General features: G+C 56.9%; 8 protein-coding genes across 8 annotated transcripts; 3 read left to right on the plus strand and 5 right to left on the minus strand.

Moving 5' to 3' along the window:
- Nucleotides 1–825: 825 nt before the first annotated feature.
- IE81DRAFT_287183 (Tim44-domain-containing protein) lies at nucleotides 826–2,761 on the minus strand (the record flags this gene model as incomplete). The annotated part of the gene is made up of 3 exons (XM_025511701.1): nucleotides 826–858; nucleotides 1,153–2,301; nucleotides 2,396–2,761. 3 exons carry the CDS (start codon nucleotides 2,759–2,761, stop codon nucleotides 826–828), a joined length of 1,548 nt encoding a protein of 515 aa, XP_025371555.1.
- Nucleotides 2,762–4,098: 1,337 nt separating this feature from the next.
- On the plus strand, nucleotides 4,099–5,716 carry IE81DRAFT_328757 (arsenical-resistance protein; the record flags this gene model as incomplete). Its single annotated transcript, XM_025515115.1, has 3 exons — nucleotides 4,099–4,719; nucleotides 4,828–5,649; nucleotides 5,699–5,716. The coding sequence occupies 3 exons, from the start codon at nucleotides 4,099–4,101 to the stop codon at nucleotides 5,714–5,716; spliced, it is 1,461 nt and encodes a 486-aa protein (XP_025371556.1).
- Nucleotides 5,717–6,096: 380 nt separating this feature from the next.
- On the minus strand, nucleotides 6,097–6,701 carry IE81DRAFT_19082 (hypothetical protein). The gene has a single exon (XM_025510789.1). It carries the CDS (start codon nucleotides 6,609–6,611, stop codon nucleotides 6,258–6,260), a length of 354 nt encoding a protein of 117 aa, XP_025371557.1. The 5' UTR covers nucleotides 6,612–6,701; the 3' UTR covers nucleotides 6,097–6,257.
- A 1,077-nt stretch (nucleotides 6,702–7,778) lies between these two features.
- On the minus strand, nucleotides 7,779–10,278 carry IE81DRAFT_19016 (hypothetical protein). The gene has a single exon (XM_025510781.1). It carries the CDS (start codon nucleotides 10,170–10,172, stop codon nucleotides 7,968–7,970), a length of 2,205 nt encoding a protein of 734 aa, XP_025371558.1. The 5' UTR covers nucleotides 10,173–10,278; the 3' UTR covers nucleotides 7,779–7,967.
- Nucleotides 10,279–10,687: 409 nt separating this feature from the next.
- On the plus strand, nucleotides 10,688–11,896 carry IE81DRAFT_321291 (hypothetical protein). Its single transcript, XM_025513294.1, has 3 exons — nucleotides 10,688–11,095; nucleotides 11,207–11,473; nucleotides 11,818–11,896. Exons 1-2 carry the CDS (start codon nucleotides 11,062–11,064, stop codon nucleotides 11,434–11,436), a joined length of 264 nt encoding a protein of 87 aa, XP_025371559.1. The 5' UTR covers nucleotides 10,688–11,061; the 3' UTR covers nucleotides 11,437–11,473; nucleotides 11,818–11,896.
- Nucleotides 11,897–13,531: 1,635 nt separating this feature from the next.
- Nucleotides 13,532–14,519, plus strand: IE81DRAFT_345632 (hypothetical protein; the record flags this gene model as incomplete). Its single annotated transcript, XM_025515937.1, has 2 exons — nucleotides 13,532–13,913; nucleotides 14,020–14,519. The coding sequence occupies 2 exons, from the start codon at nucleotides 13,532–13,534 to the stop codon at nucleotides 14,517–14,519; spliced, it is 882 nt and encodes a 293-aa protein (XP_025371560.1).
- Nucleotides 14,520–14,943: 424 nt separating this feature from the next.
- Nucleotides 14,944–17,119, minus strand: IE81DRAFT_328760 (hypothetical protein; the record flags this gene model as incomplete). The annotated part of the gene is made up of 5 exons (XM_025515116.1): nucleotides 14,944–16,185; nucleotides 16,560–16,769; nucleotides 16,802–16,851; nucleotides 16,966–17,025; nucleotides 17,062–17,119. The coding sequence occupies 5 exons, from the start codon at nucleotides 17,117–17,119 to the stop codon at nucleotides 14,944–14,946; spliced, it is 1,620 nt and encodes a 539-aa protein (XP_025371561.1).
- A 556-nt stretch (nucleotides 17,120–17,675) lies between these two features.
- On the minus strand, nucleotides 17,676–21,804 carry IE81DRAFT_19169 (ARM repeat-containing protein). The gene is made up of 4 exons (XM_025510805.1): nucleotides 21,091–21,804; nucleotides 19,826–20,992; nucleotides 18,904–19,743; nucleotides 17,676–18,841 (listed from the first exon to the last, which is right to left on the minus strand). Exons 1-4 carry the CDS (start codon nucleotides 21,457–21,459, stop codon nucleotides 17,870–17,872), a joined length of 3,348 nt encoding a protein of 1,115 aa, XP_025371562.1. The 5' UTR covers nucleotides 21,460–21,804; the 3' UTR covers nucleotides 17,676–17,869.
- Between the last annotated feature and the right edge of the window lie 2,763 nt (nucleotides 21,805–24,567).

Raw genomic sequence — 24,567 nt, forward strand, 5'->3', positions numbered from 1 at the left:
TACGTGGCAGCGCATGGTCTCACCAGGAGGCGCCACCCTTCAAATGTAGCTCATCTGACAATCTGTGCAACAATACTACTCAGCATTGATGACCCAACTTGTCTTCAGCACGTGACAGATTATGTGCTCGAGAGTAAGAAACAAGCAGCGAGTTGACAGCGCAGACAATGTACCCTGGGCGCCAGATTTTGCTGCGGTATCAGCGCAAAGGTAAACAGAAAGCGGCCATTGCGATTGTTGTAATGAAAGACTTGGATCTCGAGGCTTTTTCCCTTGACCAGCCTCTTCCCCCTCCTCCCCCCCCTCGCTCCCTTTGCGAATGAGGAAAGCAAGCAAAAGTTCAGAGAGAGAGAGATAGAAGGAAGATCATCGCCGCTCTTGCGCTCCATCGCCCCACATCCGCCGTTTGTACGCAACAAGTCCAGAACGCTTTGCTTTCCCCCTCATCCCCCAAACGCTGCAGTGCCCAAAAGCCCTGCATCCCTGCCTCCGAATCCATACTCTCGCCTCCCGCAACAATATACACCGCAACCCGCACCCGCCACCTCTCTCGAGTTGCTTTCCCCGCTCGCTTCGCAAAGCATACACATTCACGCACGCAATCCCAACGACTTGCTCCCAAGCCCACCTCCGCTGAACCAATTTGCCGCATCACGCCCAATGTTCCCACCTTCCCCAGGCAAGCACGAAAACCTGATTGCGGATCAACATATGATTGAGGGGTTAAGTGTTGAATGAAATTCATTTAGAAGGTTGAGAGCAGGCGCATGTCGCCCCGCTCCTTGCTTTCGAGCACCCTCCGCGCGTGGCTCCTTGGCGCGAGGACTACAGGAACGCTGCTTGGCCTCGTCTTGCAAGCTGGGGAAAAAGAAGACGGCCGAGAAAATCCCCGAGTCAGCATGTCATGCCTGCTTCCGCGTTGCTTGCGGCGCTCTTGACGAGCACGAGCACCCCCCCCCAGCTGGATCCGATTTCAACGCAACACGGCCGTCGTGCCTCACCCTACACGCTCCTCTTCGCCACCGCGAACGCAACACGGCCGTCGTGCCTCACCCTACACGCTCCTCTTCGCCACCGCGAACGCAACACGGCCGTCCTGCCTCACCCTACACGCTCCTCTTCGCCACCGCGAACGCATCGCACCAGACTCACCTCTACCACCTTCCATCCTCCCGTTATTTCGTTGTGCATCTCCTCGTCGACTCGCGTGAGCACCATGGCATACCGACAGCTATCCGTCCTCTCCTCGCTTCCCGCCACAATCTCTCCCGTCTTGGCATCCTTAAAGTACATGAGTTCCTGCGTCGAAAAGCTGACGATGAGGACAGGCACATTGTTCTCCAACATTTTGGCTTGCAGAATGTCCACATTCTTTAGATCCAGCAGTCTGCCGTTTGCGATGGCGCCCTTTTGAACGTAAGGATCGACGGTGGCCATGAGCACATTGAACGTCGCTTCTCCGCACCACTGTCGTAGCAGACCCCTGCTGGCGGAGTGGTACGAGTCGATGATTTCCGGAATGACGTATTCCCTCAGTTCGCGCGTAAAGGCGTCCAGCGTGAAGGAAGGCTCCATCATCTTGAAGGCGCCCACCACTCTAGCCGTCTCATTCTCCGCAAACCATCCCCCCACCGTTTCCGTGATGCCCCGGAGCCTCTCGACGAATGGATTCTCAGACTCGTCGTAAGCCTCTCGAGCTTCGCCCATCTTGCGAAAGAGGAAATTGGAATCCTTGAAATCGGACCATGCTCGTTTAAAGCCAGCTTCTTGGCGCAGCACCAACGCTTCGCCCGCGTTTGGATTTTCCGCAATGCCACGCACACGCACGGCATAGCCGCGAGGTTTGGGCTTTGCTTTGCTGCTGCTGCTGCTGCTGCTGCTGCTGTCGCTCGTTGGAGGGGATTGGTCCGATGTCGCTTCTGCGCTGCCTTGTTCAGCACCGGCACCAGCAGCGTCTTGAGCTCGGGCCTGAGCAGCGCCTGCTGCACCGGCCGCAGCACCTGCCGCTTCCGCCTTGACCAAGGGATCGTCCGTCGCCTTGGCAGCAGCAGCACCAGCAGCAGCATCTTCGGGATCCAGCAGCGGGGCTAACCTTCCAATCTTTCTCAATCGTGCTTCCCTTCGAATGCGCCTGGCTAGCCTCGCATCCGCTTCGTCGTTGGAGTAGAGGCGCAAGGATGAACCTCCATCGTCGAACGCTTCGATCAGCGTGGCCGAGAATGCCTTGTAGGCTTCCGTATTGCGCACGGGCGCTGTACTGTCTGCCAGCTGACGTGCTAGTCGAGAAGAGACCGCACCGAGCTGCAAGGCGTAAAGGGCACGCACGTGTCAGTCGCTCGAAAGCGCGCAGGCACGCACGCCAGGCACGCACGCACGCCAGGCATTGCGCACTCACCCCTTTGATCAGTTCGCTCTCTTCCATTTGCTTGAGCGTGGCGTTGACAGCTTCGCCCACGTGACCACCATTCTTTCTCAAGGTTTCAGCGGCCCTCATCAATCTAGGATTCTCCTTTAAGCTGGTGACGATTCTAGCCCTCTCGTACACTTCCCTCATCCTCTTCATCGTCTCGCTATCCTGCATCTTGCCAGCTTCGCCAGACAATTGTCGAATATTGTCCTGCATATCTTGAGATTTGCGCAGCTCTTCTCGAAGCGTGTCGATAAAGGCTTGAAAGGGCGATTTGGGTGGTGCGTCCCTGTGTGCGCGAGTGGTGGAAAAGTGGCGGCGCGAGGGTGCTGCGGCGCTTGTAGCAGCGGCCATGCTCGACCGGCTTGCAATGCTAGAGTTGGCGCTGGCGAGAGTGCGAGCGCGCAGAGACGCAGCGGTAGCCATGCATGCTGCGCTGCCGCTGCTGCTCCTCGTCGCCATCGCCGTCGCCGTCGCAGTCATCATCTCTGACAGGGCATTCTTTGCAGCAGGTGCGAGGGCAGATGTGCTTGGATGTGCCATGGCTGATGTTGCGGAACTTTGGGGGAGATTTGAGCTGCGGCGGTTGTAAGCTTGAAGAGTTCCGCCGGAATGAAAGAGTCGTAATTGTGCTTTTGCAAAACTACGCATGCAGGGACGAGAGTAGATGGATGTGGCTTGGAACGTCGACGTCGATATTGAATTGCAAGCTTGTAGCTGGCCCTCCCTCGCACCTTCCCATGTCCTTCTTGCACATGCGCAGATAGATGATGCTTAACCCGTGCTCATCCGCACGCTCCACCAAATTTTGACCATCTTGAATCATCACGCGCGCAGAAGAACCTTCTCGTTCGCATGCATTCAAGATTCTCACACGTGACAGAGATCTCTTGATCACGTGATCAGACTCGGACCGCACGCGCCGGGGCGGCGGTCCGCGACGACGGAGCATGCGCGGAAGACTTCGAATTTCAAATTCGTGCACGAACGACGCGATGATATCGATCGGTGATGCCGCTCGCTCGCTCGCGTCGGCAGGGCAATCGTGAATTGATTGATTTCGAAGGAGCAGTCCGCGCGGGCAGCCTGTGGAAATCGAAGAATCACGATCAGCATGGAGAAGCAATCGCGAATGAACGAGCGCAGCAGATCGATGATCGGGTACACGCGCCAGCCATACTGCGGGCCGGGCGGTATGTTTTGTTGTGAAGAAAGGAAGGGGACACGAGTATTTTGCACCCTGACTGCCCCCTTTCTTTCCCTGCTGCTGCTCTCTTGACTCTTGACTTGCATCAGACAGGCCGCTCGCTAATGATGGGTTTGTCAGGCAGGTTGGCCGCAACAACACCCACCACCACCACCACCACCATTACACGTGCCCCAGCATTCGGGCTTACCAAAACGGCCAAGCAAGAAGTGCCGAAAGCAGGCGCCGGAGATTACAAACAATCAGGAATTTGAATTTGAAATTGATAACTTTTGATGCTCGAGATTAGGCCGCAAGGCGAGAAGGAGAAGCACATCACATTTACCTCAGCTCTGGGCCATGGGGCCATGATGGCCTGCCCCCCCCCCCCCCCCCCCTGGCCTTCCATTCGACTCTCGACTGGAGCCAGACGTTTGAAGCTTGCAGGAGAGGGGTCCTCGAGTGTTTTATAAGCAGAAGTTTGAGGCGCATTCATTCCCGTTGGATGCCTCCATCATACGCCATCTTGCTTTTCCTCGCTTTCCTCGCCTCGCATCCACAGCCTCTTTTCCCCCCGGGTCCTTCACAGCAGTCCCACACCCGACATCCTCAGCTGTCACCTGTGGCCCATCGGATCATGCCTCTGCACTATGCAGCGCACGCCAACCCATCCAACAAGCAGCAGCAGCGAGACGAAGATGAAGGGGTGGCAAGCGCAGAGCATAGCAAGCGCACTTTGCCTCGTCCCATGCACGAAGCAGACGTAGAGAAGCAGGGCCATGCTGATGATGAGGATCACCACCATCATCGTGCGACGACGCAGTGCAGCACTTGCACTTGCGGCAAGCATCTCCATCTGCCTCCTCCTCCTTCTCCTCCTCCTCGCCCCGATGACGACCTGTGCGAGCATCAGAGGCGCAACGCAGCATCGTTGGTGTGGCATTCGTTGAGCTGGATGGACAGGTTGCTCTCCCTCTTCATCATCCTCGCCATGATCATCGGTGTGCTCATCGGCGTGTATGTGGAGGATGTTGGGCAAATGTTGAGCAGAGCTGGTTCGCTCAAGGGTGTAGAGACGCCATTGGTGTTGGGCCTCATCATCATGATGTGGCCCATCCTCACAAAGGTCAGTCTAATAATGCTAGCCCACATCCCTCGCCGCTTTCGTTGGCCCCATTCCGTACTCGAGCTCACATCCAGACGATGCCGGCTTTGCTTGCTTGCTTGTGCGCAGGTGCAATACGAGCGTCTACCTCGCGTGTTCAAGACGCGCAACATTTGGTCTCAATTATTGCTCTCACTGCTTCTCAATTGGATCGTCGGTCCCTTTCTCATGCTAGCTCTGAGCTGGTGCACCCTGCCCGACCTGCCGACCTATCGCACAGGCATCATCATGGTGGGTATAGCGCGGTGCATAGCCATGGTGATGATCTGGTGCGATTTGTCCAAGGGCGACACGACCATGTGCGCCTTGTTGGTCATCTTCAACAGCATCCTACAAATCATCCTCTACGCTCCCTACAGCGTCTGGTTCGTCCGCATCATCTCCCGCGTCGACAATTTCGCCCTCAGGTACGACGAGACGGCCATCGCTGTGCTCATCTACCTCGGCATACCCCTCTTTGCAGGATGCGCGACGCGCCTAATCATCCTCTTCTCCTTTGGAAGCGCATTTCTGCAAGAGAAATTCCTACCCTGCTTTGGTCCCCTGTCCCTCGTAGCGCTGCTCTACACCATCATCATCATCTTTGCCTCTCAAGCTCGTCGCATCTTGGACAATTTGGGTCCAACATTTCGAACATTCGTGCCCCTCATCCTCTACTTTACAATCATGTGGACTAGCACATTCTTGTTCGTTTGGACTCTCAATCAGAGGAGAGCAGCAAAGAGGAGCAGCAGCGGCGGCGGCGCGGAGCAGCAGCAGCAGCACGAGCGCGAGCACGAGCACGATGTGCGCAGCGTAGAAGAGACGAAGTGGGACTATCAAATGGCAGTCGTCCAGGCTTTTACAGCTGCAAGCAACAACTTTGAGCTGGCCATTGCCATTTGCGTCTCTGTGAGTATGATCCGGCAACGTGCGGGCGTGTGCAATGCTCGGCGCTCAGCACTGGCCCTCGGCATGAGCGGGGCATTGAAAATTTGGCATTCCATTCGGCTTCCCCCCCCTCTCCTCGTCTGCACGTCCTTGCCTTTCATAATGGCGCGCCCGTCTCTTCTTCCCCCCGCCGCCGCATCCTTTGCTCCACCCAAAGCTGATACTTTCCCCCCGCACTCGCATTCGTACGTTGCAAACCAACAGATCTTTGGCGCGGATTCGGACGAAGCTCTGGCAGCTACCATAGGTCCGCTAGTCGAGGTGCCCGTGCTCCTCGCCCTATCCTGGATATCCCTCTACCTGGGTCAAAAGTTGCACTGGGGGGGCGCAAACAAACGAGATGCGCACTTGACTGCGCGCATCGATGGGCATGCAAGTTCCTAAACATTTCCCCCCCCGAGGGGACCGCAAAAGGAAAAAGCGCTTGAATCGCCGCGCCATCCCCCTCCTCGAAGCTCTGCTGCCATCTTTGGGCCCCTGCCCGGCCTCCCCGTCCTGCCGGGTAGTTCGGCACTCCAGTCTGCTTGACAGGTTCAGCAAGTCCCGCAGTCTCGACGTAGCGTGGGTGTCTACAAGCCGACGCATGGGGCGCTCAAATTCAGCAAGAGAGAGCAGAGGCGCAAGAAGAGACGGCGCGCAAGAAAGCTAGAGGGGGGAAGGGGGCAAAAGATCGAACTAGACCGATGGCCTCCCGCTGGCAACGTGCCTTTGGCAAGGCCCGCCCGTCTCGTTCTGCGACGACGAGCGAATGCGCCGATAGCAACCCCCATAGCTCTGCGGGCACGCATGCTCGCTCGCTCGCTCGCTCGCTCCACCAGACGTGCTCGACGTGAACCACCGTATGGATGATACCATCTGCATTTGCGCACAAAAGTTACACGCCCAATCACTCGAGTCTGCCTCGGAGATAGGAAGAGCAGCATGCATTCCCAAGTCGTCTAGCAGGCGGTGCGGTGCGGTGCGGTGCGGTGCGGTGCGGTGCGGTGCGGTGCGTGCATGGGGGAGGCCAAGAGCGAAGATGATTGGGTGAGATTTGCAGTGGTACAAAGCGTGTACCTTTTTGCCCTTTCGAAAAAGTCAATGTGCTCGATCGTGCATCATCATCAAGCCAAGTCCATCATCCCGCTCTTGCTCTTTTCCAAGACCGATCCCCTTCCTTCGGCTCTCCACAGCGGCTCAGCGAGCGCCCTGGCCAGCTCTTCGCCTCCATGCAATAAAGATCTGTACCGACGCACGTGCTTCATCCGAGCAGCTCTTGGTCCAGCTGCTTCTGCGCTCGCACCATCCACCTCGTCCGTAGAAATGTCCAGCTGATGCGCCTCGCCTTGGCGCAGCAGAGGCACGCAGAACCGAGCTTGCAGGCCCCTAGAATGGTTCGACTTGCTCCTCGCGTCCTTTTCCAGTCTGCTGCGTCGCACAAAGCCAGCGCCTCGTCCTTCAACGCTTAGCGCGCCGCCCATGCGGAACGGCGCATCAGCTGGCTGGCGTAGCCCAAGAACGCGCGTCTCTTCGACCATCGAGGTCCCAACTTCGTCTCGCGCTGACAGCTTCGCCGATTCGATTTGTGCAAGACCCAAAAGCTCGTCTGCTCGGTGAAAGACTTCCTCGCTGATCTCGCTCGCAGTGCGCAGGTACTCAAACGAGATGCCCCCTTTCCCCACAGGATTCTTTTTGCTCTTGAGTGCAGCAACAAGCTCTTCGATAGAAGGGTCCGCCGGGCTCTCCTTGTCTAGCGCTATCGTCTTGCTCTTGCTCTTGGCTTTGCTCTTCGCTTTGGCTTTGCTCTCCCCGCGCACCGACTTGCCCCTACCGCCCTGCCACTTCGTACGCCTTTGTCTACTTTTGGCCCTGTCGATCTTTTCGCTCAACACTAATCCCTCTCTGAGTGCCTGGCCAATCATGCAGCTCAAGACGCCCCTCTCCTGCTCCACCCTTCTACTCTCCCTCCTCCAAACCTCTTTTCTCCTCCTCTCCTCCACCTGCAACACACCCAACACTTCGTATCCGCTCGTGCCCGTTCGCAAAGAGCACTGCTGCACGTGCTTTTGCTTTGCTGGTCCGCTGTGCGATTTGGGAAAACGATAGCCGCAAATGATGCAGTGTGACAAGATTCTGAAACGAGCGGTGGAGATGCTCGACAAGCTGATCGGAACAGGGGACCGGGGAAAAGGAAAACGTCGCAGGGAAGGATCACGTCAGCCATCATCTTTCGCTTGCCAAGCTGCGCGCGCTCCCAAGCACTGCCATGAAAAGCCGTTTCCCCTTTTCCGCGTAGCCACTCACTCGAGCTCAGGCTCGGTCGATAGGGCGGTGATGCGAGTCTCAAGAGTCGTAGACGAGTCGCTGCTCGGAGCATCTCGAGCATCGTCGGTAGCTGCCTCTTTCAAGACATTTTCCTGTCGCACTTTGCCGTGGATGTTGCGCTGCTCGCAACCAGCAGCGCCTGCGCCAGACGCGATGCTCGTGTCGATTTGATCATCGTCATCCAGCTGCCCGCGTCCTCCCTCCTCCAAACGTTCCGAGGACGTCTCCTTTATCTTCGAATTACCGGACCCCTCGCACTCCTTGACAGCACCACCAGTGTAAGTTTTCGTTCCCATCCTGCTCTGCGAAACAATCTCCACCGGAATGTCCATCGGCTCGTCTCTTCGACGTTCGCAGCGAGGTGCCTTGGTCGGGCAGACCATGCCAGGCAAAGAACTGCTAAGCGCTTCGCGCACGTCTTGAACGTGCGAGCGTGATCCTGCTTCTCGCACTCTTCCGCTTTCACTTTCGTCTGCTCCTGCTCCTGCTGCTCGCGCAGTCCCGCGTCGGAGCGCCTGGTCGAAGATGCCGTCCAAGTTGGACACGTCCTCCAGCGTGGACAGGATCATCACTTGACCATCCTGCAATCGCTGCGCGCCCCCGCTAACCTGCTCATTGCCGACCTTGCAGGCCCTCTCGAGCTTGTCGATCTGCCGCCATTTGCCTCTCGGCACCTTCCGGCGCGCATCCTTCGGTGCCACTGACCTGCCTTTCTCCATTCCGCTTGCGATCAGCGATCCACTCTTTGCAACGTCCGCGCTCCGCCTGAATTGTCCTAGACGCGCTCTGAAAGCTTGCGAAGCCGTCGGCTCTTCGTCCTCCTCTCCCTTCAGCGAGCATGAGCTCGACTCGAGCCATTGCGCGCTCGACACAGCACCTGCGCCATCATCCTCTTCGTCGTCCTCTCGCATCTCGCTTTGGCTCACAGAAAGAGCTTCAGCAAGCGGCGCAGACGCTCGGAGCGCGTCGGAGTTGGCAGCAGATCTCTGGCAATCGACAGCGCGCGAAAGCTCCGATCTGCGCGCATCTCGTGCAGCAGGTGGCTCTTCGGACGAGCACAAAGAGGCAGCAGCCTGCTTTGTACGTGGCGAAGAGCTCGCATGTCGAGCTTGTGCGGATGATGTGGTGCATCTGCGATTGGGATGCGCGCTCCTCTTCTGCGAGATGGGCGGCGCTGCTTCCATCGACGATGCACACGAGTACGTCATCTCTACCACTTCGCAGCATCCCGAGGCTCGTCCGTCAGACGCCTTGGCAGAGACGCGCGGCGCCACCTCTCTGCGCAACTCTGACCGATCGATCAGCTGCGAGGCTCTGACAAAGGCGCTAGAGGCTGCTCTCGCACTGGTAGCGCGTGAAGGCGTCTGCGGGCGCGAAGAAGGGCTAGCATCAGGCGAAGAAGAGATGAGGTCCACCTTGGACCTGGTATTGGGTGGATGCAGAGGCTGCTGCAAATCGACGTCGAGTGGCAAATGCCGGGAACAGGAAGCAGAAGCGCCTCTGGCGACCAGCAGCGAAGAAGCGGATGGCGACGGGGCAGGTAGAGGGACTGATGAAAACTTGACAGACTGCGACGCGTCATCGGCAGATGTTTGGCTCACAATGTGCGCTCTCGACGTGTCGTTTATGCGCGAGCTCGTGTGTTGAGGATAGTGTGCGAGTTTGCGACGTTGATGAGGTCTGCTGCTCGGAGAGCTGTCTTGGCCCACCTCTGGGGGAGAGAGGGAGAATGTTAGGCTCTTGACTGGACTTTGCTGCAGACGCGGCGGCGGCGGCGGCGGCGCCTCCTCGACCGAGGGAGCACGAGAGCGACTAGTCAGAGTCTTTGTTGCCTCCTTTGGTGCACGGCTGTTGAGCACCTCTGGCCGACTGACAAAGCGCCCATTGGAACGCGGCGTGATGCGCGCAGACGGATGAGGTTGAGGCCGAGTTCGAGTGGCGGATGTGCTGGCTACAGCGTCAACAACGGTGCTGCCGGATGGAGGAGCAGCGCGGGTGCAAGCGATCAACTGGAATCCAGGACTTGATCCATCCGATGCGCTCATGCTTGCGTGCCCTGCTCCTGCTCCTGCTACTGACGCCCGAGACTTCTGCACAGCAAGAGAGCGACGAGAATGATGATGGGATGTGGGACTCATCAGAGCCAAAGGCGAGCTGGAAGCTTGCACCTGCACCTGCATCCTGCTGCTCAGCCTGCTCAGCCTGCTCAGCCTGCTTGCATCCTCAATATCCAGCCCTTCATGCCCGCGTCCACAAGACTCAGACTGTTCGAGCGATGAATGTGATGCTATCAAACCTAGCTTGCTTGGGGGTTTCCTGTTTTTGAAAGATGGTGGATGGCATGGATCGCTGGACGAGCGTGAGGCGTGGCAGCGTACGTGCGGTCACAAAGTCAAGCTGAATTGTGATTCCTCCCACAGCACACGCGCGCCGCGGACGGACCGGACCCTTTGGAGTGCTGATGCTTGCGTGCGCGTAAATGAGATCCAGCATCTGACATGCAGCACGCGCGCGTGGGGCAGGCAGCAGGCAGGCATGACGCGCCTCAAGCCGCGGCGTCATCATCCTCACGTGCGTGCGCGCGCGCATGCGCATGTGCACCTGCACGTGACCCTTGCATCCGCAACTCGCGGGTCGCGCTTGGTGATGGTGAAATGCGACTTTGAATCTGACTGCTGACTGCAGCCCGACATCGACGAGATCGTCAATGCGACCCACAAACGCATCCTTGTCTGATTGTGCATCGAGCCTCCTAACCATAGCTCTATCTGCACAACCCCGTGAGTCGCGACTCTATCTGCAGAAGACAGATAGAGCTCTGCTTCGGTCATTCTCGCTCCAGCCCGCAACAGGATTCGACCATCAAGATTGTGCTCGGCGCATACCGCGCCTAGACAGATCACGTTGGATACATACCAAGTCCTAGTTCGGCTTGCGCACACCCGGCCCGCTGATCAGGGTGCACAAATCGCAGCACGTCCTGATATCAGCGCGCCATAGCTCAAACCGGCGCTTGCGTAGACATCACCTGTGTTGCTCGCTGGCATCGATCTGCAAGAGCTACGCATCATGGCTGTCAGACCTCTGGTCAACCCCGGTCTTGGTGAGTGTACAGTGTGGACGCCGCAGCGAAGGATGATCGGACATTGCGCGGGAAAGATCTGCTCACCATCTCCTTGCTTGACCTCTTCCCTCTGCGCCAAACCTTCGACAGCCGGCTGCTGCACCATCCTCTCGATTTTTGGCATTCTCTCGCTCGGAGTCATAGGCTACGGCTTTGCGCACAACTGGGAAGCTTTCATGGGCTCCATCAACGATCCTGTGGATGGTCAGGCAGTAGCTAGCACCTGCTACGTCGCTGCTCTCGTGTTTGTGGGATTTGTGGGCTTTTGCGGCTGTCAGTTGGGTCATGCTAGGTATGCTAGAGGCATCGCTTTGGATTGAGGGTTGTGCCTCGATGCACGCCTGACATCTTTAATAGGTGAGCGCGAAGCTGGCAAAGGCTAAGGGGTGCATCGATGGAGAAGCGATGGAGTGGTGTGGGACAAGCTGGCTGGAGACGACTATGCCGACTATGTGCGGAAACAACAACATGGAAGACCATGCAAGGTGTAGCGCGTACCACATGTAAGCGCTTTTCCAGACGTACATCACGCCTTCGGCGAAGGAACGCAGCCGCAACGTGATGCGGCGTGGTCAGCCACGCCTGTGAGATCGCCGTCATCGCGCTCGTTGGACATGGACGTCTGCCGGGCTTCAGCATGGAATCTGCGCTGACACCGAGCCCATGCACCTCGCCCTCACGCGACGCTGTGACCTTGCCAGCCGCGTTGTTGCTCTTGGATTCCTGCGTCAAGTCACCAAATCTTTCGACGCTTACCTGCGCTTCCGTCCTGCGGTGCCCTCTTCATTCAATGTCATCTCGTTCAGTCCGTTCGTAGCTGTCCAAGAGGGGCGACTTTCTGAGTACCCACCGGCACGCACGCGGACAAGGTTTAACATCTGCTTCTTCACGCGCCAGTGTGGTGGAGTCGCGGTGACTCTCGCTATTGTAAATGCAGACAAGAGAGGGTAGGGGCGAGGCAGATGCAGGAGTGGCAATGGTAATGGTAGCGCATACACAAGCGAATGCGCTGGAAGATGGACAGTCTTTGGAAGAAGAGAGTTCTTGGCACAGTGATAAGGTGCATCGCCACACTGTTCGACACGAAAAGCTTGGCTGTCATCTGAGCCTCCGGATGAGTGACTTTGGCTGACTGACACAAATTTGGTACAACGACGTGCACACACATGCACCCAAAGCGATGGCGGTCTCTCTCCGCGCGCGAGGAAGCAAGGGATGGTGCAATCATCGTCGAGGCGCGGCGGCATCGCCACCACCTCCGATGTTTCCCGAGCCGAACCTTGTTCAAATTTCCAGCCCTGCCGTGCTGCGTGCTGCGTGCTCGTCTTTGCCACGAGAGGGTGGAGCGCGACAGTGTACTCGATCTGACACAAAAAATCGCAAGGGTCTTCTATGTTCACACCACGCATGATTCGACGCCGTGGGCGCACCTCATCCTTCTCATCCGCAGAGGGAGCGGAATGGCAAAGAGAGACACGCGTTCGTGTACCGGTATGCTTCTTTCGCCAGCGCGCTGTCCCCTTCGGCGTCGAGGCAGTCAACGCGGAGGTTGGTGCCAACTGCGCCCCGACGCTGATCGTTCGTGGTGATTCAAACTCTCAAACAAGGTCAGCGGCGACTAGAATATATGTGGCCACAGGCGAGCTCCGGTAGCTCGCTTGAAGGCGTGGTACAGAAAATGGAATAACGCAATCACGAATGGCGCGACACCTCGGGAGCTTACTCGTGCGGCGCCACCGACAGCTCTGCGCCATTCGGGTGCTCGCCACCTGCCTTCATAACAAGGAATTTGCACATTCAAAACGCGAGCCGAGCACACGATCAACAGACCCGCAGGAGTCCCAATCGACCGGACAGTCGATGTGTGGACCAGAGACGGTTGTGCGGCAGCGCAGACCCGTTTTGCTCTCGCCACCACCGACGCAGCCCGCGACCATTCCCACTCCCGAGCGATGGACGGTCTCCGTGGCTGGAAAGGTATGCAATAGTCGAGCTACTTACGTGCCGTCGTAAGCACTGGCGAAACCTGACGGCCTCACCCGAATGTCAAAGGCGCTTGCGGTGGGCGACGACGAAGACAGGAGGAGGACGCGCTGTCTACGAGCGCTTGACACACGCAACAAACTGACGACCATCGGTGGCGACAAGTCTACATGGCGTTGCGGTCTGGTGTGTGCGTTGATGCGCCACCCAACGCGCCTCACACAGGAAGAATTCGCCACGCACACATCTGATATAGGCTCTTGGTGGCCAGACGCATATAAATATAAGGAGAGTCCCCGTCGAGAATCGCATCCCTCACTTTATTGCAACATTTACTCTACTTTCGACCGCGCTACTGGAACTGGCTTCCATCAGCTCGCTACAACATCTGCACTTGCACTTACATTCCAAATCTTTTGGTGGTCGAGCACGATGCGCTTTCTGTCTTCTTCGACTATCGCGCTCGCGCTGGTCATGAGCTCCACGTTCGGGCGCCCAGTCATAACCAAAGATGCGGACGGCAATCCTTTGGAAAGTCATCCCGGCTCGCCCAACCACAGCTCACCAGAGCGTTCTCCATCTCCAAGCGGGTCGCCGAAGCACACATTCAGTAAAGACGTGGTTCTTTGGCATGACCAGCTGAAAAAGCAACTTCCACCAGGCCAGGAGCCGGACCTCTCCCACGAACTAAGAGGTGGCCCGGAAGCACTTAAGCAAAAGCTCGCCGCGGCGCGCTGGAAACACGAGTACAAAAACGCAGCGCCTGGCTACGAAAGGGGCTCGATGATAGCCAATCTACTCAGCGATTATGACGGTGAGTGAGCAAGCAAAGAGCCTCTCAAAGCGCAGCACCAGCGCAACATATCGCCTCACACCGCAAAGTTTGAGAGAGTTGACATGTGCCCCGGTCTGACTTGTAGCGAAACGCGGTAAGAAGCCACTTCAATTCACAGGGACGCCGGAAAACCCGTTGTGGCGTATTCCCAAATCCCCAAAACGCGTCGACCCGCCGTCGTTCCTGGACAGTGACGGTCGCCCATTCCCAACTTCCTCGCCTAAGTCCAGCCTCAAAATGACCCCCACGGAGCGATACTTCATGGAAAAGTTTGGTAACAAATCACCACCACTTTCTCCTGTATCACATTACCTAGCGGACCAGTATGGTCACAAGTTCCCGGCAGTTTCGCAAAAGCCAAGCTCAACGCATGCCTCAGAGTCCAAGCCACTCGCCGGCCCTTCGCAACCCGCCTCCACCACTAAGAAACCAGGCTTCTTCACGAGGGTCAAGAATACGTTCCGCGGCAAGACTAGTGGCTCTGGCTCGACTTCTGCGGCTAGCAACGCGCACACTTCTGACGTGTCGCATCTTGCCGACGACGCAACGAGCGCCCTCAAAAAGCTGCCCGGGCATTTCCGATAATTTGCCGTGGCCATCGTGTAGGTTGATTGGGCTTGAGCAATTCGTTGGCGAAGCGATCGATCGCCGTCTTGTCGAGCAAGCCTTGTAACGATTTCTCGGCGCGCGACTTCTTCAATTTCATACAGTTCACTTTTGCCATGCATGAAAAAGCCTGGGCTCATCTTCTGCTTGCTTCTTCAACTTTACCACCGTGAGCAGAACCGGAAATGTTGTCTGGGGCCGTTGCAAGCGCGCTACGAAGATCTGGGCTCACTTCGGATGGCTCATTTGGCGGGTTGGTGGGCTTCAAGAACCTCTTCTTGGCGGGCTGCTAAGAGCTGCTCTCTCACGCTGACGAGAGAATTCTGAGGCGCTTTTTGATCAAAAATTTGCTCGTCTGGTCGAGGTGTGGGCAACGTTCCGCCATCTTTGCACGCGCTCGTCTTCACCTCTGTCGTCGTCGCGCTTCTTCACTCCATCTCCTGCTCGCCGTTCTAGCAAACGCATCGTGTACTTTCTCTATAGCCTTCTTCCAGTCTTTGAGCTCCGCTGCGTCTTCGAAATTCTCTTCGTCGAACATCTCATCTGCACTCCAGTTGTTGTGCTCTAGCTCCTCTTCATAGGATTCGACTGGACCTCCTTCGAGATCACACTCGCACCACGGCATTCGGAAGTCCTCACAAGATGCCTCACGCTTGCCTTGATGACTTCTGTACGCCTGGGCCGCTTCCGGAATAGAGTACAAGGACGCGCCAGAAGCCCATTCCTCCCGCTCGAGCGAGATCTGATTGCCTCCTTCCTCTCGCCGAATCAGTTCGAATTCTTTGCAATCGAGATACTTCTCTGGCAGAGCTTCGAGAACCTCTTTAAAGTCTTCGAACGAGCGCTCATCTTCGCCGACCAACTCCAAGCGTACGCGATCGAAGGGTGGGTAGACTTCACCTCTTCTTCTGCGTAGCTGAACCCTGGCAAAATGGACGACCCAATTGAGTGGCCACTGGGGCGCTCTGCGCCTGCTCCAGTCCAGGCGGCCCTGGACAAATCTCAAGGCGACATTGCGACCGGTCCCGTCAAGCTTGTCATCCGCAGTTGGCAGGTCTTCTAGCCGAGACCAGTGAGCCGGCCGCATCGCGTGGGTGCAAGTGTACAGCGTCAAACATTGCCGAACCCGCAGGCGTCGCCATAGAGGACCAAGACGATAGTCGGACCCACTGAGAGCTAAATGATTCACGGTGATCTTGCTCTGAGCAGCCATGTTCTGCCAAAAGCGCAGGTCAACGTTCATACTGTCCATAGGTGATGGATTGTAGAGTGGAGCAGCTCGCGAATCGCCTGGCCACGTGATGTGCACCGAGCCCACGAGGCGCGCAATGGCGCTAGAAGAAAGGGCCAGTCCGTCGAGTCGAGACCGGCGAGAGTGGGCATTACTAGGACTGCTGGACACTCGGCTCGACCGCGCCGCCTCGAAGGGAACGACTTGCTCCTCTTGCTGGTCCTTGCGAAATAGAAAGCTGAGCAAATCGGTCCAGATCTTCAACTCTTGCGCCACCTCTTCTGGCCTCTTATCCCACCTCGTCTCCTCCATGAGAGTCTGCCGAGCCTCGGTCCTCTCAAGCAGCACATCATCCACCCTGACCAGTCCCAGCGTGGCGACGTTTCCCTGCCTGTTTCTCAGAAAAGCCTCCACCTGTCGCGTGGTGCAGAGAAGAGGAGAGTGGGCAGAAAAGGCTAGCGAGACGTTTCGCGCGAGGTGAGTCACTTGCAGCAGCGTCTTGCAAACACGCATGTCCAGCGCGCAGGCTTGCTCAAAGATGCGAAGCAGCAGCTCGGCGGGCAGGCGTGTGGGGGTGGATGCTTTGCCGAGGTGAGCGCTCAAGCTGTGGACGTCGGATCGCTGCGCGGACATGGTCGGACAGGGCGTGGCATGCCATCGAGACTAGTGTTGAGGTGGAGTGAAAGAGTGTCTATGGGTAATGCCAAAGAAACAGATCGGCCTGCCCCCCATGCGTGTGCTCGGCCGTCTTTGCGAGTGGTGATCCTACGACACCTGTGCCTACAGACCAGCTGCAGATCTACACGGATAGATGCCTTGCCTGTGTAGAAGGCATCGGACACGTGCTGGAGGTCCACATCGATTGCTGGGAGTGCGGCATAGGCAAAGCAGCACTCAAAAGATTGCTGTTCCGAGCCCAGTCTGGCGTTCTGCATAATCTCGTGCCCGCGGACACGCTTTGGGTCAATGCGTGGCAAGTCGTACGCGCGTGTCGTGTGCTGAAGGATGGATGTGAATCACGATGACTTACGATGAGGCGCTCGGATAAAGGTGGACAGCAAAGCGCGGAAGAAGCAAGCTCTCAACAAACATGCACGCGAGTCAGAGTGGCGTACCGCGTCACGCGCATGCATCTATACGAGTGCATGGTCTAGCACACAGCATGCACCTCCCTCCCTCGACGATCGGACTGACCCACGCGCACGGCGGAAGCCGAGCACGCGGCGTACACGCATCCAAGCATGCGCCTGGCATCTGTATACGTGCATCGAGCGACGACCCTCCACGTACAGTCAAGTTTTCTCAAAGTCGCAGTCCTAGAGGCAACGTAGGTGCTGTTTGGGATCATACCTGATTCAAGACAATCACGATGACTTCTGTATGCGCATATGCGCCCAGAACCCCCCGAGGTGAGCAGACACGTCACAATTGCCAAAGTATAATTGTGCCAATCTTGAATCGGAAGTTGAAAGTATCTATTGCGAGGAGCCAAAGAGGCGTGGGCAGTGTACTTGGGACGAGGGCCAAACGGAGCATGCAACCTGATTGCGGCAAGTGCGAAACGTTAGGGGGACATTGCATGGGCATTAGAGGGGCAAGGATGCGGCGGCGGCCTTTTGTGAAAGATTGCGCAAGGGTGGATGAGACGCGCGCAGCGCAATTGGGAGGAGGCAAGGTGGTCGGCACGGAAACAAAGCCAGCGCAGCTCATGCCTGCAGAGAGGTGCAATCGTGATATGTTTCATCCTGATCGTGACGTGACGAGTGCTTGCACAAAGTATCTTCAAAGACAAGTTTAGTCGTGCTCTATCGTGAGTGATCACTGTGGTGATCTTGCGTATCGAAACGGGTGGTTGGTGACGAGTGTGCATGATACGTAGACTGGTCAACTCCTTGATCGTTCCATTTCGATCTTGCGCCGCCAGAGCCAAACTCGAGACTGGGTTTGCATGAGGCCGAGAAAGACATCCGGGGTTGATCAGCTGGGGAAAGCGCATTTTCTAGGCCAGGGAGATGATCCGGTAGTAGAAAAGCAAGCACGGAGTTGCCGTCGGTCCAGTGGCAAAAGGGCCGGGTCGTTTCCGCCGACGTTGTACCAATCAGCTTTGATCAAGCGGCCTAGAAGGTGCATGATGCTGCTCATGCTGATGATGTCTCTGCAACAACCTCTCAATCGCCGCAATGTGCTTGGCGTGTCTTCTACTCGTGGCCAAGTGCGGTCGAATAGCCTCCTGCAGTTTCTTGTGCTGCTCTTCCGGCGCCAGTTCCAGCACTCTCTGAAGGACATAATTGGCGTACTGGTCTGTCATCATTTGTACAGCTGCCGGAATTTGGCTCAACGTTGATGTGCTACCATTGCCATTGCCATTGCCATTGCCATTTTCGTTGCCGTTGCCGTTGTTGACGACCGCTGTGGATGATCGAGGAGCCGAAAGTCGCGCTAGAGACGCATCCACCAACGTCAAAGTCTCTTCGATCAGCTGTCGCCTTTCCTGTTCCGAAGCAGCCCTGAGCACTGCCTCGACCACGTTGCTCGCGAATTTGTGCTTGCTGAGCTGAAGCACCTGTCCCTTGGTTTGCAGAATGATTCTGTCCCTGTCCGCCGCTTGTCCCTTGTAGAGCACCCACTGGATCACGTAGTTACCATACTGGTCCCTCATCAGATCTTTCGCTTCCTCGTGCAGCTCCTCCAACAGAGGCCTGCTCATGCGCTCTTCGCAATGCTCAAAGATCCTCTGTAGCACCCTGCACGAGTAGCAATGGGCCGCCAGTTCGCCCACTCTTCCCCTGAAGGCTTCAGCGACAAAAGCAACATCGCTCGAAGGTCGCACCCTCTCCAGCACCTTTTGCACCACGTGGTTCGCGTTCTGATCTTGCACGCACTGCAGCACGTGCTCTCGAAGTTCTTCAGCCATGGACAGCTGCTCGTGAGGTGTCACGTGGTCAAGTGCTTTTTGCACCACTCGGCATCCGTACGTGCCAAGAGAGAGAGAGAGTATGGAACCTAGTATGTCGGCTACCAGAGCACTGCGCTGCTCCTGCGTCCCGTGCTCGAAGAGCTTTTGTATGACCTGCAGCCGATCAACGCCACGCGTCAATACGGTACTGTCGCAACCTTTCCTATGCAACTCACGTAATTGCCAAAAACATCGACCATGAGTTGCTTCGCAGCCGGCTTGAGCTCCTCGAATACCTCGTCTTTCTGCTTTTGATCCGCCGAGTCCATTCTCTCCTGAACGAATCGACTTCCATGCTGATCGCTGCTGAACTCCACCAAGTGTCCTCTCAGATCTTCGAGCTCGAACCGTCTTGCACGTCCGCCCATCAAACCTCTGCTTTTAAATTCTTCCAAAAGCGCCGATCGGTTCGGCGGTGCCGCATTTTGACCTTCGTTCGCCAGGTCCGAGCGTGTCGATAAACCCCCGTTGAGGAAGGCCGATCCTGCTGCTAGACCCGCAACGTTACGTCCGGCAAGGTGTGGCGGCGGCAAGGCAAAAGGCGCAAAGGAGACGGAAGAAGCGTTGGAGTGGTTTCTAGAGTGTCGGCCAGGCGGGGCAGCGTTGTGACTTGTTGAGCCAAACCGAGCAGTACTGTAGAAGCCGGGCTGAACAGCACTGTTCTGAGGATGAGCAGCGAGTGGAGATGCTTGAAGAGCGCCCGCGCCGAAAGGAATGGGCGCACCGGCAGAAACCGATGTGTTTGGCGAGGTGTGCATGGGTATCATGGAATGAGCAGTGGGCACGCGTCGATGATTGCCCGTGCCCGTGGGCGACGAAGGAGAGCTAGGTATCATACCAAGGCCGTATTGCGAGCTTGCACCATTTGATGCGCTGTTGGGTGCCAAAGAGGCATTGGTGAGAGGACCACCAGGAAAGCCAGAAAATCCCCCCATGCCTGCAGGATATGAAGTGTCGCCAGCGAAGGAGGAAGCGTAGGAGTCCTGTCGTCGGTGCGCTTGACGCGAAGCGCCGCGCTGCAGCGGAACGAAAAGGGGAAAGGCTCAGTGAAAGCTCGAACGTCGACGCGCCAATCGAGAGAAGCTACACCTCACTCACGCGATGATGATTGTTCCTGCTCGCAGGTCGACTGCTGGGGCCCCAACCGAACATGTGGCTCTGAGTGCCGTACCAATCGTGTGAAGCGCTGGCCGGAGAGGCATGAGCAAGACTAGGAGAAGGCATGATAAAGGGGGTCATCGGTGGCGCATATCCATACGTCGTAGCAGCATTGGGGTCGTGAGAGAAATGGATCTGAGGTTGATGCATCTGTCCATATACCGATCCTCCGCCGGTCAGTTGTGGCACTAGACCAGCAGGATACGTTGCATTCGGATAGACGAGCACCGGTCCGGTTCCAACGAAAGATTGATCGTCGGTCATCGCGCCGCCCTGCGAGGTGCCTGCAGAAGGCAACATGGGAGGACTTTGTTGAAAAGCGGCGCCAGCTTGCACATACGGCTGCGCCATCATACTGCTCGACCCGTGCGCTAGACGGTGCATATGCTGCGGAGTGGGCGGCTGAGGAATGGGAGCATAAGGATCCGGTGTGGTCCTGTACGATTCGAAAGCGGCCATGTCCATCGCTTGATGCGGAAGCAGCATTGCTCCGTGTTGCGCGCGACTGGGCTGACTCATGGCACTCGAATGGCCGTACGACTCGGGACTCATAGGCTCTGGTTCAAGCTCAGGAGAGGCATAGTACTGTTCTTGTTGCTCGTCGTGGTGCTGCCCGCCGTCTCGCGAAGCGGCAGGGGCGTACATGGTGGTACTTCGATGAGGACCTGCTCCACCCAGATCGGGATGACGAGTGGCATGCTGCGAGGCAGGAGCCTGGACAGCAGCAGACGAGGAAGGAGAAGTCTCATCCGCTCCTCTCGCCTCTAGCTGGTGTACTTGGAGTGTTCCGGGATCCAGAGTCGCAGCTCTTACAGGCTGCTTGGCCACTCGGGGACGACCGTTCGAGGATGATGCCGCTTCGCGAGCAGGATTGGACTCGACAGAGGCGCCACCACTGATTTGAGCCTGTTCGACCAGCAGATCCTGTCGCTGTTGCTCAGGACTGAGAACTTGTGCAGCGCTTGTGGGAGACGCAGTCTGCATTGATTGCAGCGCGACGTTCGAGAGTCTAGAGGCTAGGGAAGCATCCATGGCGTGCGAGTGCGCAGGTTGCTGCTTGCCAGACAAAAGACCCCGAGCAGCAGCATGCGCCGCTCGTGCTCGTTCCTGAGCGAGAAGAATACAAGGCGGAGCTCAGTCGCAAAATCATGTAGAGTCGGGCGACCTACGCAGCTTCATGAGCCAAGCGTCATTCAACCACTCACCTCGTCCTCTTCGAGCTGATCTTCAGCAGCGACGCCCTGCCTTCTCGGAGGTGCGCTAGTGAAGGATCTGGTAGGCAAGGGTTTGGCCCACGCATTAGGTCTCGGTGCCGCCGCGTCATCGGCAGCGACCACACCCGTAGGGTGCTGCATGTCGCTGCTCGTGGTCTGGACTGCTCCTTTCCAAGCGGGACTCGAGGTCGCGAGGATGGGCGGAGATTTTCTAGCTGCGGCCGCAGCAACATTGGCCGCACTGCTGGACGATGCGACTGGATCAACGGTGGCTCGACGTTGGGGATGCACTGGCGATTGCGAAGCGTTGGCACGGGCGCGAAAGCTAGGCGACGAGGTCTGAGCGGATGGGTCGGTCATATTCGCGGCTGTTGCGTGAGCCTGAAATGCAGTGCGCAATGATGATGATGGCCAGCAAGGAAGGAGGAGGACGAGTCGGTTTGAGTCAGATGAAAAATGCTGCGACTACACCGCGTGGTGTTGCGGGGGCTGCTAGCCAGCCAGCAAGGGCAAAGAAATGGACAAAAGGCGCAGCAATCTGTCTCGGCTCGTCTGGCCTGCCTGGCGCTCTCTCCGCTCCTTGTCCTTTTTTCTAGGTCACGAACCGCCCGATACTCGCCGACCTAGCGTGCAAGGATTCCTGAACGCGCCGGTTCTTCTATGCGCCGATCTCCTCCTTGCCGCTCCTGGCCACCGATGGCTGCGGTGGAGGTAGCGATGAGCAGCACCACCCGACTTGGCCGCTGATTGGTTGTCCAGAATGCTCTAAGATCTTACGCAGAGATCAGGTGACCAGGCGTAGGTTTGGAGGGTATGATGACGGAGCACTACACAGGCCAGATGAAGAGTTCTTCGTCGCTTTGTGCCTCACAATCGTTGGCCGATAGGCAGCCAAAATGGCTAAATTATGTGAGAGAGAGATAGATTTGGTAAGCTATCGCGATTCGTCAAGCTAAAAGGTGGCTCGTGTCCAGCTCGCGCATCGCTTCTTCACTGCTTCCTTGTCTGTCCCACTTTGTGTCTGATTTTCCGGCCACACACCATGCCACACAGGCAGGACATGAGCCACGAGCTATCCGCTACAACAATGGCGCTTTGTAGAGCTCGAAACGTCGACGTAGCGCCAAACGCCACGCATTACTCAACAACGCCCCGACTCTCTGGTCTCAGCCCGCCCCAGGAAAGAGATGCTGATGGCATCATGGCCAGCGCTACGCCTTCTTGACCCCGAAGCAGCCACGCATTCCGCTATTGTGATTGCTCGCGCGCACCCCTCCCTATCGAATTGTCCGCCCCTCGTCACACCCATTCACTCACTTTGTCGCACGTGCTGCAGATAGCCGAGATAGCAGCTTGTCCTTCGCCGATGTGTCTTGTGGACTCGGCAAGTGGAAAGGAGCGAAAAGCAATACTGAAAATGAAGATTCTGTCGGAACTTGCGAACGTTGATTGACACGGGATCGAGTGGATGGCGGAATGGCGTGCGGCAAAGTGTTACTGCGCGGGTATCAGTACAGCCCACATCGATGCGTCTGGAGTGTTGAGAGAAGTCGGGCCAATGGAGGAAGCACCGCGAGTGACAAAGCTGGGCCGTGGAATGCTTTCGTGCGCGGGTCTACTCTACGCTCCTCTCGACTCTGACTGGGTCGGTGGCTGTCACGTTTGGAAACGCGAGCGAGCTGAAGAGTAGTACGCTTGCTTGGTGCGTCAGACGGCGCCGCGATTCTCCTCACTCTGGTATCTGGATTTATGACTGCCTGGTGACCATGCTTGGTGGTGGTGTATGTGTTACAGATGGCAATCGTGGATGAGCATCGTGAATGCACCGCAAGCCTTCGAGTCAAGCCACCTCAGGTGCTTCCTGGTTGGCATACCTGCTTATCCTGTATCGTATACTCGATCCTGACTCACACTGCTGCGCAGCTGAAATATGTGCGCACGAGGCGCATCCGTGCTCAATTGCATCTTGCGTCAGAGCGCGTGAAGGCGAGCGGGCGCTCCTCTATCCGCATTCCACGCCGGGCTGCCTATGCCTGCGCCCTTCCAGCAGTCACAGTCATAAGTGATCTTCTCATTCACGCAAGTCTTGTACTGATGCGGTAGACCCACAACACTGCCTAGACCCACCAAACTGACTCGCGACTGCTGTACTCATTATTATATAGATGTAGGGATACTGACCGCGTAGAAAGTGGCTAGAACAGCGCGAGCGGCTGTACGTGTTCCAAGTTGCGCTCAGACTTGGAGCTTCGAATCCTATTCAGCGCCCGTCCAAGCTTGGATGATCATTGCATGTTCATTCACAATTGTCACCATCATCCATATCTGCCTTATTCGCCTCATGCGTAATCCACAGCTGATCAGTCAGATTCACCACGGCCACGCTGGGCTTGTCCAGCCGTGTGCTGATTTGGCAACCATCCAATCCAAGTGTCGACATTTTGTTCCTCTCTTCACTCAAGCTGGCGCCGTTGGGGCCTGATGAATCGTGAATATCCTGATTCCATTCACCATTCACCATTCACCATTATTCAACATTCACGATTGATGACTGTGAAGCGCGAAATCACGAATCACGAATGTGACTAAATCTAGCGTGCAGTGCAGTGCATGCATGCATGGATGGACCTTCTGGATTTCTTGATTCCGAACGATCCGAGCGGGCCGAGCGTGCGCGTGAGTGCGAAGCGATCATGGCACGTGCATACCTTGCATGCATGCAGCAGCAGCTTCGCTTCACAGCCACCAGACACGCGCGCGCACGCGCCATGAGATCTGCCCCCCCCCCCCCCCCCCCCCCCCCCCCCCCCCCCCCCCCCCCCCCCCCCCCCCCCCCCGCGCTCTTACCGCGGCCGGTGTGCCTTACTTGCACAGTCAGCAAAAGTATCAAGGTCGCGTTGGCCCCAAGCTAGCCGCCAGCTTCTGATGCTATCTATCATGCAAGAATTTATGAAGCTCCTGCATTCAATTCTGATCCACCATTCTTGATTCGTGATTCAGATTGATCGTGGGCTGCGCGTAGATTCAGAAGGATCCAGCGGTCATCTCGAGGACCTGGTGCTGCATCCTGCGCATCCTGATTGAGACGCAGCATTCCACCACTGCTTCCACTGATTACGACCATCGAAAGTAGGCCCCTCGATCCTCGTCTTGAGCCGATGCTAGTAGTAGCAGTGATAACTGCGAAGCGAGGACACGTGGCCCACGAGATGCTGCAGTCATCACAAGCCAAGGGCATTCGAATCGCGACTGATTGATGAGGGTTGCGAGATGGATGCACGCGCGGAAAGCCCGGATGGTCACGCACGCGCACAACCACGTGAGGCCGATTAACAGCTAGCTGATCATGATGAATCGTGCCTTCAACATTCTTGATTCTTGATTGCTGGATCAAGTGTCCAAAATCAAGAATGGTAGGACGAGAAGAGTAGCCGCTACAAACTAGTCAGCTCTTCCGACATCGCCCTT

The sequence above is a fragment of the Ceraceosorus guamensis genome, assembly GCF_003144195.1.
Source record: "Ceraceosorus guamensis strain MCA 4658 unplaced genomic scaffold IE81scaffold_11, whole genome shotgun sequence".
Classification (NCBI taxonomy): Eukaryota; Fungi; Basidiomycota; class Exobasidiomycetes; order Ceraceosorales; family Ceraceosoraceae; genus Ceraceosorus; species Ceraceosorus guamensis.